Consider the following 14655-nt stretch of genomic DNA (forward strand, 5'->3'; position numbering starts at 1 on the left):
ATGTCTGCGATGTCTTTGCCGGCAGGCGATGTTGTACCGGGGGAGTCTGCCGGGCGACATCTCTTCGATGACGGCGTCTCAATTTTGGCCGGGGAAGATGCACTCTGGGCCTTATTCATTACTAAATCTTGAAAACAGCGGTCGATGTAATCTTGGAGAGCGTCTAAACTCTCCCCGTTGTCCTCCAGGGTGTTAGAGATGATAAAACAGATGTTGTTAGTTATATGACAGTTGATTAGTATATTTGGTAATACTGAAGCTTGAAAAACCTTTGTTAAACTCTATGCTACCATTTGCTTTTTCTCCGCCAAAATCTCCGGCGTCTGACGTCACCTACAACATGGGTCGCTTACCTTGTCCGTCACTTCCGTCCCTTACCTCAGTTTCATGCATGATTCTCAAAGAGCAGCTAGACACAGATACAGAGCAAATGAAATCAGGAAAGTTTACCTTTATTCTCTTAATATATTGGTAACAGCAATAACAGTCAAGCTCTTCTTTCGTATAGAATTACAACAGAATATAATATATGGTATTTTAGAACATGAGTTTTTAGTGTAAACAAAAATTACAGTTAATAAAAAAAATCTGTTGGTGTTGAATGTCTAAAATACCTCTAAACTGCTGATCATGTACTCTTGCCTTTGTGCTGTGTTTGTTCTTCATCTCACATCTGGTACGTTGTTGCTGATGCTGAATGGAATCTGTCATCTAAGTAGAACCAGTGGTTCACTGGACCAACAGGCTAAAGCCAGATTTGATTTCTCTTCGCTGGGTCAGTATACAGAACAAGCTGGCAGAGCAGATGCCCGTTGGATACAATCAGCAATATTTTATGTGATAAAATGCAGCTCATCTAAACAACATAACCGGTCATTTTACAAAGTTACCAGAAAGTATTGAGTAACATAACAAATAACTTTAGGCTAAGAGTATATAACATACTGTTTTACTTAAATGTAACACATAATGTGTAATACATTATTGTTCTTGAGTACTGACCCCCCACACTGGTTGCAAACTGGTGTAAACTGGTTGGAAGTGCTTGGTACTCATTGAAAAAGGATATTGCACTGCCAGCTGATTGCAACGCTTGGTTTTTCCACATCATGACTCAACAACACAGAGGGGACAGTGTCAGCTTCAACTTGTGGGTCTGTTGAACCACCTATGCAACTGACTCAAGCAAGTACTTATCCACACAACTGTCATTTGCAAAGTGATCTACAAACCCAAACATTACGGCCCACAGGTGGATTACCCCATTTCAGTGCATCTAGTAAAAGATGTAACACGAAACAATCAGGTTCTGTACTGATACAAGATGGCGCTACACATGATGTAAAATCACTTTTTCTTAAACCACACTTCAAAGACATTGTTAAATCCACTACAGTTTCTGAGAGGAGGGTTCAATGGTGTAAATTTTCTTCAGCATGTCATGTAAACTTCAGAATGAAATTAGTATCATACTGATGACCAGAGATGGGCAGTAACGCGTTACTTGTAACGCGTTACTGTAATCTGATTACTTTTTTCAAGTAACGAGTAAAGTAAGGGATTACTATTGCAAAATCAGTAATTAGATTACCGTTACTTTCCCGTAGGAACGCTGCGTTACTGCGTTACTAAAACCGTGATTTTTTTTGCGAGAATGTCTCATGACAGTGACGTAAGCAAGTGCGACGTTGGTGACAGCAGCTGTGTGCAGATCAACAATGGATAATATATCGAGTGCGGGAGAGAGTATGAGCGTGCAGCGTTTAAAGTGTGGAAGTACTGACCTTACTTTGAGTTTGATTCCATAAAAAGTGACAAAAACATTAGCGTCCATCGTGCGTGGGAAGAAAACTTCTTTTTACAGCGAAAAAAACCCCTAAACTTCCGAGCAAGCACCGAGTAGCTACGACGTGATGGGAAACTCACAGAGACACTCGCGCGGATTCTTCAACTGACCGCAGCACACCTGCACCAGGGTAACCCTCCGCCTACCCTGCTCCTGCTTTACAGGTGAAAATAGAGCAAAAGGACCGCTGAGTCTTTGACTTTATTTATTTTCTGCTGTGTTTTACTTGCATCTGTTTGAAAGAGTGAGTGAAAACACAAAAAATATTTTATTTTATGTGCTGGAATGTGTAGAAAATAGGTTTAAATGTTAAACTAATTTATTCAAGTCAGAGAATGTTGCATATAATTAAATGTTTTGCTTGATGCATAAAGTTAAAAGATTAAAACTGATAAAACAAGTTAAAAAAAGAGACTTTTCCATTTGATTACATTTTGTATGATGGATTATGTAGAAAAAGTAGAATTGGGCTGAAAGATCTATCACTTTATCACCTCTTCAGGTTGTAAATCGTGTTTTTAAAAAGTAACTAAGTAACTAAGTAATTAATTACTTTTGAAAATAAGTAATCAGTAAAGTAACGGGATTACTTTTTTGGGGGAGTAATCAGTAATTAGTTACTGATTACTTTTTTCAAGTAACTTGACCAACACTGCTGATGACAGATCTTAATATCACATCTATGCATCACAGATGTGAAAGTGGAAGTGAATGGATGACTGTAACTTGTTTCATAAAACTCTAAGAGTGCTGTAAAAATATACTCCATAAAAGTACTGTTTTGGAAAAATAATTTTTTTTCTACATATTCATTTGTAATGAATTGTGATTTGCATTGTTAATTCATATTTAAATAAACCTGTGTATATCCTTATTTTACATATATGAAACTACATTAAATGGCAAAGTTGGGCATGTCCCTCATTTTGCTGAATTTGTACATCTACTGGGAATTAACTGTCTCTATTCGATTTTTATTTATGCTGCACCGAAAGGTATAAATACCAGTCTAAGTATTTCATCGTCATTACAGTACTTTAATGCTACTAAGGGTTTAGCTCAAGAAATGACATCAACACAAAGATGGCCAGAAAAGGGATGGGCACTTCTGCAACTGCTGTTAGTGGCATCTGCCTCTTCTGCTGAGGAGCCAGTGTGCAGGCGTAGAGGAGATCCTGAGAACCTGCTGCTATTTAAAGATGGAGAAATTATACTGGGTGGGGTGTTTTCTTTTCACACAGGCTGGAAAGACAGAACAGATACCTACATGATCAAACCTCTGCGACTACAATGTACCAGGTAAATGACAAGATACAAATCCATTTACATTTACGAAATCTGTTAGGAATCAAAAGTAGAATAAAATTTATTTTGATTTTTTCAGTCGTTTAAATTCCTTTCATTAGGGGTTTTTCTAATTTTTCTATGTAACTTTTCACTGTCCACTTTCTGCTGTAACAAAACAAATTTCCCATGTGTGGGACTAATAAATGTTATCTTATCATATCTTATCTTAAATGTTTTCATGAGAAATGCTTTTGTTTCTATTTAAACATTTATCCATAAATATTTGTGTCTGTTTTAAGGAACACAATTATTCATAATTGTTTGTCTCAATTAAGTTTAAATTTCAGAGATTTGCAGTTTGCCCAGGCTATGCTTTTTGCCATTGAGGAAATTAATAACAGCACAGACCTACTGCCAGGAATCTCTGTGGGCTATAAAATCTATGACATTTGTGGACCTGATACCAGAAGCATTGGAGCTACCCTGGCTTTAGCTAATGGTAATGAAATTGTGTCTGTACCGTCAAAGACAACGTGCACCAGACCTGCACATGTGCAGGCCATTATAGGAGCGACCTCTTCTTCTAAAAGCATAGCAGTAGCTACTGTCATCGGACCTTTTTTTATACCAGTGGTGGGTATTTTACATATCTAATTTTTTTTAAAATCTTTGAATACTTTTAAAAATATTTTGTTTTCTTAGATCAAAGCTTTGCCTGGTACATTTTATGTACCTGTACTGAGTAGAATTGCTATTTTTGTATCTATGCATATGCATCACAGCTGTTAAAAAAAAAATTCAAATATTTTATTTTTAACAGCTTCATTTTTTTCATCTTGTGTCTTTTTCATTTATAAGTTTTTCATTTTTTATTCTAGATCAGCTACTTTGCTACATGTGCTTGTCTCAGTGACAAAACCAAGTACCCATCCTTCCTCAGAACAATACCCAGTGACTACTACCAGAGCAGAGCCCTGGCCCATTTGGTCAAGTATTTTGGATGGACTTGGGTTGGAGCTATCAGATCCAATGATGATTATGGAAATAATGGCATGGCCACATTCACTGAAACTGCACAGCAGCTGGGCATCTGTCTGGAGTATTCTGTACCTTTCTTTAGAACAGATCCATCTGCCAAGATACAAAGGATAATTGACATTATAAAGGCTTCAACCTCCAAGGTGATTGTTACATTCCTTACCCGTGCAGATTTGAATGTGCTGCTACCTGAGTTTTCATACCATAACTTGTCTGGGTATCAGTGGATAGGCAGTGAGACTTGGATATTTGATTCACGAACTGCAGAAATGGACACACATCACATACTGGATGGTGCCATAGGTCTTTCCATTCCTAAAGTACATGTCACTGGCCTGAGAGAGTTCATACTGAATGAGAAGCCACTCAATTCATCAAACAATGAACTGTTTATTGAGTTCTGGGAGACATTATTTAACTGTAGGTTTAGGCAGTCAGCGTCATCAGCAGACATTCAGAAAGAGTGTACTGGGCATGAAGATGTAACTGGAGTTCAAAATAGCTTCATTGACATGTCTCTCATGCCTCTCTTTAACAATGTCTACAAAGGAGTGTATGCAGTGGCCCATGCACTTCACAATATCCTCAGCTGTAATAAAACATGTAACAAAAATGTGCAGCTAGACCCACTCACGGTGAGCTTTTTACTAATTTACATTACAATGTTCACATTAAGATACATTATTAAAAAGATATTTTAGTTAAAAATATTTTCAAGAACTTCATTTTGCAGTTCTTCTGTATATTTTTCAGTCAGTAGGTGTGCAAAATCTTTGTCACGCAATAAATTGAGTCATAACATATTTCTTAGGTTCTGCAACACATACGAAAGATCCATTTCACAACTAAGGAAGGAGATGAGGTTCACTTTGATGAGAATGGAGATCCAGCAGCAAAGTATGACATTATAAACTGGCAGTCAAGAGAAAACAGTGTTGTGGAGTTTGTAACAGTTGGTCTGTATAATCCATCATTAGTTCAAGAAAAACAGCTAAATCTGCAAAACAAGTCTTTAATTTGGGCAAGAAACTCAAAGCAGGTAAGCTATCGTACAATTTCATTGTTTTTATGTTTTTGTTCTATTTTTTAATTTTATACATATGTACATACTTTGTTTATTTTGGTTTTGATGCTTCAACATTAAGAGTTTTATTTATTTGTTTTTTAACAAAGAACATCACAGAGACATTTTTTTTCTCAATGTCTATAGACAGTTAAACGTTCTTGATCATGCAGGTGCCTGTGTCAGTTTGCAGTGAGAAATGTCCCCCAGGAACACGTAAGGTTCTCCAGAAAGGAAGGCCTGTTTGCTGCTATGACTGTATAAGATGTGCAGAAGGAGAAATCAGCAACGTTACCGGTGTGGTGATATTTCATTTAATTTTGGTGTGTTGCAAAGCAAAGTTATATATGTAGGAAGGCCATATGAGAACTATTTAATGATTTTGATTAATGCTTTTATGCAGAGATAATCTCCATCTAGAATGCCTGATTAAAATATTTGAAAATATTTAACTCACTGCCTCAGGTTAGTCTGTATGCCTGCACATTCTATTACAGCTTGTTTATAAAGTGATAACCTTTCAACATCAAAGTAATATCATGGTAGCAACAGTGGTTATAGTTAAGAAATATTAAACTAACATTAATGTTATTGGACTAGGGAAACAAGGCAGAAACAAATATGTAATAATGTGGTAATTTCTAAGTTATTACCACTCAATTACTTGTCAAAGAGTCTGTGTAATAAGCAGGAAGCAGCGCTGCAAAACTGCCCATTTTTGTTTAATAACAAATTAATAACCAAACTTAAAAAGTAGTGATGACCACCAGGAAACACCTTTGGCATTTTCTGCTTAACCCTTTACAGCCGATCGGAGCGGGCACGCTCTGTTTTGCGTAACTATTTTTAAATCCCGGTAGCACTGCAACCACGTAAGCTAGCGCAAAAATTTTTTTTGCATATGAAACTGGAGGAGTTGTACTTACATCTTATGCCATCAGCTTGTCCTAGGTCACGGTTTCCTTCCACATAAAGCTTTGCAAAAACTGCATAAAAAGCGCTTGCAGGAACAAAAACATAATATTCCAGAAACACGCTTTACCGATCCAATCAGCTGGTCATAACACTTCCTATGTTGGAATAGACGTCAGCGCGAACTTTTGCATTTCCGCCATTACCTGCCCGAAACCGGAAGTGACGTCATTTTCGCGGAAATGTAGTCTTTTTTACTATCAGGGCCTAAGGCCCTATACTCGTCTTTTTAAAAGTTATCTTTGACTTTATGACTTTCTGTGTCGTTTCTGGGATGCTTAGGACTCATATTGCACTGCTGGAAATAGTTTATTTTGATGCATATGCTGCTTTTTTGCAAATTTGCAGTATAATATTTATTTTCGTTTTTCCTGCAGTGTATAAAAATTGGTGTATTTCAAAAATACAACTATGAAGACACTCAAAATAAATTTCCTGTGGTGGGAAACTATTTTGTGCAACTTTTTTGTATTTACAGTTTTGAGGGATAAGCCTCTTAAATTTCTCTAACTACAAATATATGTTAAAAAAGCAAAAACGATTTTCAATTTTTTTGTAGTTTATTGCACTTTTTTGCAATTTATGTAATTACTATGCACTTAATGAATACATATTATTAAAATCTGGGCTATAATGGTTGTATTGATGTATAGCAACTTGAAATGCTCCCAAAAATGGCTCCACAGCATGTAAAAATATGATATAAGCTCTGGCGGACTTGGTTCTATGGTAGGTCTTAAAGGGTTAATAAGCAGGAATTGAATTCCATGATCATTATAACTGAATGAAACAAGAACCAGGAAGTCTGTAATGAAGTGAAAAAACTTAGGTAAAATACTAATAATTAAGCTTAAAAGAATAATACATATGAATATATTAGGTGTGCATAGAAGTGTAAAGGACCCTCTTTCACAGCATAGTTTAAATATGGATGACAATGCATAGTATCGTAAAAATATTTCAGGTAGGAAAGGAAGTGGAACTAATTTTTAAAATGTCCAGTACACAAAAATAAGATGCCATCTATGTTCTCCCGTTTGTCCAATATACTGTTATAATCCATTGTTTTGTGCAAGCATCGCTCCAAGAAGCAAGCCAAAAAGACACACTACTTCTTCTTTGTTTTTATCCAGGGCTAAAATACAAATGACAGATTCCCAGTAGACAGCAGTCTGCCACCTACTGGCAGCCAGCTCTTTGTAGGTTGTTTCTATTTATGCTTATAACAGAAAAACTACCACAGGTGTTTCCAGGTAATCACAACGTTCTTACGTCTGCTTTAATAGTTGATTAATATGTTATTAAATAGAGAGGCAGATTTGCATTTTGCAGTTCTGTTTCCTGCTTATTACACAGAAACCACCAGTGGTAATTCAGTAGTTATTACTTGAAAACTGCATTTTTTACCCTACTATTACCACTCTTTTACCGAGCTGTATCTCTACAGTATTAAACTTAGTTTTTGGGTGCTTATTATGCATTAACATAAATGTCAGCATAATATTCCTTTCCTGTTACAAATGTTGCTACCATAATATTACTTGGTTATTAAGTGGTTATTACTTTGGTAATAGCATGGTAATAACTTAACTAATCCATCCATCCATCCATCGTCATCCGCTTTGTCCGGGGTCGGGTCGCGGGGGCAGCAGCCTAAGCAAAGAGGCCCAGACCTCCCTCTCCCCAGCCACCTCCTCCAGCTTGTCCGGGGGAATACCAAGGCGTTCCCAGGCCAGCCGAGAGATATAATCTCTCCAGCGTGTCCTGGGTCTGCCCCGGGGCCTCCTCCCGGTGGGACATGCCTGGAACACCTCACCCAGGAGGCGCCCAGGGGGCATCCTTGTCAGATGCCCAAACCACCTCAGCTGGCTCCTTTCGATGTGGAGCAGCAGCTGCTCTACTCTGAGCCCCTCCCGGATGGCCGAACTTCTCACCCTATCTCTAAGGGAGAGGCCAGCCACCCTTCGGAGGAAGCTCATTTCTGCCGCTTGTATCCGCGATCTCGTTCTTTCGGTCACTACCCACAGCTCGTGGCCATAGGTGAGGGTAGGGACGTAGATCGACCGGTAAATTGAGAGCTTCGCTTTTACACTCAGCTCCCTCTTCACCACGACGGACCGGTGCAACGTCCGCATTACTGCAGCTGCAGCCCCAATCCGTCTGTCGATCTCCGGCTCCCTTCTCCCATCACTCGCGAACAAGACCCCGAGATACTTGAACTCCTCCACTTGGGGCAGGAACTCATCCCCGACCCGGAGTGGGCACTCCACACTTTTCCGGCTGAGAACCATGGCCTCGGATTTGGAGGTGCTGATCCTCATTCCCGCTGCTTCACACTCGGCTGCGAACCGTTCCAGTGCGAGCTGGAGGCCTTCACCCGATGAAGCCAACAGAACCACATCATCTGCAAAAATCAGAGATGAGATTCTGAGGCCACCAAAGCGAAAGCCCTCCGCCACTTGGCTGCGCCTAGAAATCCTGTCCATAAAAATTATGAACAGAACCGGAGACAAAGGGCAGCCCTGGCGAAGCCCATCACCCACCGGGAACGAGTCCGACTTATTGCCGGCAATGCGAACCAAGCTCTTGCAACGGTTGTATAGGGATCGAATGGCCCGTAGCAATGGGCCAGACACCCCATATTCCCGCAACACCTCCCACAGGACACCCCGAGGGACACGGTCGAATGCCTTCTCCAAGTCCACAAAACACATGTAGACTGGTTGGGCAAACTCCCATGCACCCTCAAGTATCCTGGAGAGGATAAAGAGCTGGTCCAGTGTTCCGCGACCAGGACGAAAACCGCATTGTTCCTCCTGTATCCGAGGTTCGACTAACGGACGAACTCTCCTTTCCAGCACCCTGGCATAGACTTTCCCAGGCAGGCTGAGGAGTGTGATCCCCCTGTAGTTGGAACACACCCTCCGGTCCCCTTTCTTAAAGATGGGGACCACCACCCCGGTCTGCCAGTCCACAGGTACTGCCCCTGATCTCCACGCAACATTGCAGAGGCGTGTCAACCAGGACAGCCCTACAACGTCCAGAGCCTTCAGGAACTCGGGGCGGACCTCATCAACACCAGGGGGTCTGCCACCAAGGAGTTGTTTAACTGCCTCAGTGACCTCGCCCCCGGAAATTGGCGGGTCATTCCCCTCATCCCCAGACTCTGCTTCCTCCTCGGAAGACGTGTCAGTGGGATTAAGGAGGTCCTCGAAGTATTCCTTCCACCGCCTGACAATTTTCTCAGTCGACGTCAGCAGCGCTCCGCCAGCACTATACACAGTGCAGGTAGAGCACCGCTTTCCCCTCCTGAGACGTCTGACGGTTTGCCAGAATCTCTTCGAGGCAGTCCGAAAGTCTTTTTCCATGGCCTCTCCGAACTCCTCCCACACCCGAGTTTTTGCTTCAGCCACTGCCCGAGCCGCATTCCGCTTGGCCTGTCGATACCTGTCGGCTGCCTCCGGAGTCCCACAGGCTAACCAAGCCCGATAGGACTCCTTCTTCAGCCTGGTGGCTCCCTTCACCTCTGGTGTCCACCATTTGGTTCGGGGATTACCACCACGGCAGGCACCCACCACCTTGTGGCCGCAGCTCAATGCAGAAGCTTCGGCAATGGAGACGCTGAACATGGTCCATTCGGACTCAATGTCCCCAGTCTCCCTTGGAATGCTGTTGAAGCTCTGCCGGAGGTGTGCGTTGAAGATCTCGCGGACTGGGGCCTCTGCTAGACGTTCCCAGCACACCCTCACTACGCGTTTAGGTGCACCAGGTCTGTCCAGCGTCCTCCCCCGCCACCTGATCCAACTCACCACCAGGTGGTGATCAGTTGACAGCTCAGCCCCTCTCTTTACCCGAGTGTCCAGAACATATGGTCGCAGGTCTGCTGATACAAAATCGATCATCGACCTACGGCCTAGAGCGTCCTGGTGCCACGTGCACTTATGGACACTCTTATGTTCGAACAGGGTGTTCGTTATGGCCAAACTGTGGTTAGCACAGAAGTCCAATAACAGAGCACCGCTCGGGTTCAGATCAGGGAGGCCGTTCCTCCCAATCACGCCCCTCCAGGTCTCGCTGTCGTTACCCACGTGAGCATTGAAGTCTCCCAGCAGGACAACAGAGTCTCCAGGTGGAGCACCCTCCAGCACCACCCCCCCCCCCCCCCCAGGGACTCTAAGAAGGCTGGGTACTCTGAACTGCCACTCGGCGCATAAGCGCAGATGACAGTCAGGACCCGTTCCCCGACCCTAAGGCGCAACTTAACTAATAATAATAATAATAATAATAATGGATTGGATTTATATAGCGCTTTTCTAGGCACCCAAAGCGCTTTACAATGCCGCTATTCATTCACTCTCACATTCATACACTGGTGGAGGCAAGCTACAGTTGTAGTCACAGCTGCCCTGGGGCAGACTGACAGAAACGAGGCTGCCATATCGCGCCATCGGCCCCTCTGGTGTTGGCCAGAGGGGCCGATAACTGCATTACTACTTTGTTTCTGCCTTGTTACCTGACTATTACTATTTAAGTACTGAGCTGTAATAAAACGTGCTACCTTAGAAGAGTATACATATATATTTCAACAAACTCCCTCTTGCCCCTGTGGGTGGTCTGTCCTTCAAGTTCAGGTCCTTTACCAGAGGTTTGGGAACTTGTGGGTCCTGTGCAGTATATTTGCTGTTCCTAGGACTGCGCTCTTCTGGACAGAGATCTCAGATGTTGTTCCTGGTATCTGCTGGAGCCACTCACCTAGCTTGGGAGTCATTGCACCTAGCACTCCGATTACCACTGGGACCACTGTTACCTTCACCCTTCACGTCTTCTTGAGCTCTTTTCTGAGCCCTTGGTATTTCTCAAGCTTCTTGTGTTCCTTATTTCTGATGTTGCTGTCATTGGGAACCGCTACATCTATCACTACGGCTGTTGTCTTCTGTTTGTTTACCACCACTATGTCCGGTTGGTTAGCCATCTCCATTTTGTCCATCTGTATCTGAAAGCCTGTGACAAAGTGGTGAGAACACCATTTGTCCATATTTTTAGTTAACATTCTTGTTTTGATTTAGCCATATCTCATATGTAGTCTGCAATAAGCAAACATCTACTATCCTGGGTTTGTTTATGTTTTGCACTTTTACAGATTGTGCAACATCTTGGTTTAACTCAATTCTGACAAGTTTGTTAAGTTAACATGTTATTTATTTCAACTGTTAATTGGTTTTGTTTGAACCCACCTTACCTACCTGTGTTCCAGGAACAAAAGGAGGAAATGTAGCTTAGTTTCCTGGTTAATCTGAGGTCACAGGAAGAGACCAGGTGAAGGAGGAGACTCTTTGTAATTTAATAAAGCTGATTTTTAGAGTGTTAGTAGAGAAATGGATTTGTTTTAATATGTATTGACTATGCCGCACAGCAAGAAGGTCAATTCTACCATCAAGCCGGGGTCATTTTGTGTGGAGTTTGCATGTTCTCCCCGTGTTTGCGTGGGTTCCCTCCGGGTACTCCGGCTTCCTCCCACCATCCAAAGACATGCAACTTGTGGGGATAGGTTAATAGGATAATCCAAATAGCCACTAGGTGTGAATGTGAGTGCGGATGGTTGTCTGTCCCTGTGTGTTGGCCCTGCGACAGACTGGCGACCTGTCCACGGTGTACCCGCCTCTCGCCCTATGACAGCTGGGATAGGCTCCAGCCCCCCCGCGACCCTGAAAAGGATAAGCGGAAGCAAAGGGATGGATGGATGTAGTGACTATACCTTAGAGTTTTATTGCTAGGATAAGTAGTAGTACAGGTTTGAGTATAGAAATGTTTGCCATACCTACCCTAATGGAATAGTCCAGGGGTGAATGGACTATTTAAGCAGATGAAAGCAGGTGTTAAGGAAGGAAGGACCAGGGCAGTGTAGCTGTGTGCAGTTTGACCTTAATTTCCGTTGATTTAAGTTTAGTTATGTTTATTTGAACTGAGTTAATTTTGGAGTTGAGTTTTTTATTTATTTTTGTAAATATTGGTTGGTCACAAAATGGTGAATAAATCACTTGCTACACTGGACAGCATCTGTCTCCTGCACTTCTTTGTCAAGTCCTACCAAAAAGCCACACAGAATCTTAACTCGATCATTCTCGAGGGGGTTTCTCCCAATTTGACCTTGGGACTTGCAGACCATACTCGGCACAGATGATTCTGTATATTATGCCAGCCACTTGGTTATTGCGTTCCATGTATGCCCTGCCAGCTAGCAACATGCATCCTGCAGTTATGTGCTGGATTGTCTCAGGGGCATCTTTACACAGCTTGCTCCTGGGGTCTTGTCTGGTGTGACAGACCCCAGCTTCTATGGATCCTGTGCTCAGAGCTTTTTCCTCTGCTGTCATGATTAGTGCCTCTGTACTGTCTTTCAGCTTTTTCGAGGCACTGGTAGGATTTCTGGATGTCAGCCACTTCCTCTGTCTGCCAGCATACATACTGTGCAGAGGCCTATTCTTCATGATGGTTCCTCCTCTTTCTTGGGGATATATGTACACATATATATATATATATATATATATATATATATATACATATATGTACACATATATACATATATGTACACATATATATATATATATATATACATACATATACATATACATATATATACATATACATATATACATATATACATATATACATATACATATATATATATATACACATATACATATATATATACATATATACATATATATATATACATATACATATATACATATACATATATACATATACACATATACATATATACATATACATATATACATATATATATATGTATATATATATGTATATGTATATATATATATATATATATATATACATGCATATACATATACATATAAATAGATAGATATAGATATATAGATATAGATATCGTTAGGATAAAAGGGACATGTTTGATTTTCTAACAGGAGAATTATGTATCTTTCTGCCTGTGTATGCTCATGATTTTTTTTAAAATTATATGCATATTCCTTTAAAATTCTAGGGGAAAGTATACTACATTCACAATCTCTGATGAATGCTGTGTCAATCGTCATTTAATCACAAAACAGTGTAGCAGTCATTCAATAATAATGTTGTTTTTCAACTTCTAATTCTAAAGCACCAGTAGAATATATCATGGCAGAGGCATACACAACTGTACTGGGTAAAAGTAACGTCTGTTTTAATATTAATTTCCAGATTCAGTCACCTGTGTGAGATGTCTCCCTGAGTTTTGGTCAAATGAGAGAAGAGATGCTTGTATAAAGAAGGAAGCAGTGTTTCTATCATATGAAGAAATTATGGGAGCACTGCTGACTGCAGCATCTATATTTGGGGCCCACATGACGATTGGTGTGATACTTATTTTCTTCAAGTATAGGAAAACTCCTATTGTCAGGGCAAACAACTCTGAACTGAGCTTCCTGCTGCTCTTCTCCTTAATTCTGTGTTTTCTGTGTTCTCTGACCTTCATTGGTCAGCCCTCTGATTGGTCCTGTATGCTCCGACATGTAGCATTTGGCATCACCTTTGTCCTCTGTATCTCTTGTCTTCTGGGAAAAACTATGGTTGTTTTAATGGCCTTCAGAGCTACACGTCCAGGTAGTAATGTTAAAAAATGGTTTGGGCAGACACAGCAGAGACTCTGTGTTACAGCATTTACTCTTATACAAATTAACATATGTATCATCTGGCTAACAACTTCTCCTCCTTTTCCATTTAAGAATTTTAAGGAAATCAAAGACAAGATCACATTGGAGTGTGCCCTCGGCTCAGTTGTGGGCTTTTGGGTTGTGCTTGGTTATATAGGACTTCTGGCTATTTTATGTTTTATTTTTGCATTTTTAGCTCGAAAGCTACCTGATAATTTCAACGAAGCCAAATTTATCACTTTCAGCATGCTGATATTCTGTGCAGTATGGATTACATTTGTCCCAGCATATGTCAGCTCCCCTGGGAAGTTCAGTGTTGCTGTAGAAATTTTTGCTATACTTGCTTCCAGTTTTGGACTGCTAATTTGCATCTTCATACCCAAATGTTATATAATCTTAATGAAACCTGAGAAGAATACAAAGAAACACATGATGGGGAAGAAGGCACCAAATTCACTCTGAAAAATGAATGTGGTAAAATGGGATTTTAATTTGATCATTTGTACATAATTAGTTTGTCACCATCCTGTCAGAATAGAAAGAAGCTGTCAGCAGGATACACTCCAATTGATACTGTCTTTATAGAAACTACTTCTCCTTTTTTGATGCATTTTAATTACTTATTCAAACAAGAAAGATCTGCGAAAGCGCTCCTTCCTGCAGCGAGGGTGTTTCAGTCTCTGACTAAAAGAGCTGCTCAGCCCACTCATATACTCATGCAGTGGGTGATGTGGGTTGTTCCTGATGGATGTCAGCTAACTAACTAACATCCTCCT

At 41.0% G+C, this 14655-nt stretch overlaps 1 protein-coding gene across 1 annotated transcript; it reads left to right on the forward strand.

The window, feature by feature from the left end:
- Positions 1–3487: 3487 nt before the first annotated feature.
- Positions 3488–14341, forward strand: LOC146559860 (extracellular calcium-sensing receptor-like). The gene is made up of 5 exons (XM_085243638.1): positions 3488–3766; positions 4012–4806; positions 4983–5210; positions 5408–5531; positions 13428–14341. The coding sequence occupies exons 1-5, from the start codon at positions 3503–3505 to the stop codon at positions 14339–14341; spliced, it is 2325 nt and encodes a 774-aa protein (XP_085099764.1). The 5' UTR covers positions 3488–3502.
- Positions 14342–14655: the final 314 nt, after the last annotated feature.

This window comes from Mchenga conophoros, linkage group LG14 (assembly GCF_057382185.1).
Source record: "Mchenga conophoros isolate Kocher_MC1m ecotype Shallow Benthic linkage group LG14, M_conophoros_male_GT1.1, whole genome shotgun sequence".
Taxonomy (NCBI): Eukaryota; Metazoa; Chordata; class Actinopteri; order Cichliformes; family Cichlidae; genus Mchenga; species Mchenga conophoros.

Excerpts from the sequence above, each read along its gene's own strand:
- LOC146559860 (XM_085243638.1), top strand. The coding sequence starts at position 3,503 with ATGCTTTTTGCCATTGAGGAAATTAATAACAGCACAGACCTACTGCCA. Across the intron at positions 4,807-4,982 it reads TGCAGCTAGACCCACTCACG|GTTCTGCAACACATACGAAA; the intron begins GTGAGCTTTTTA and ends CATATTTCTTAG. Across the intron at positions 5,532-13,427 it reads AGAAATCAGCAACGTTACCG|ATTCAGTCACCTGTGTGAGA; the intron begins GTGTGGTGATAT and ends ATTAATTTCCAG.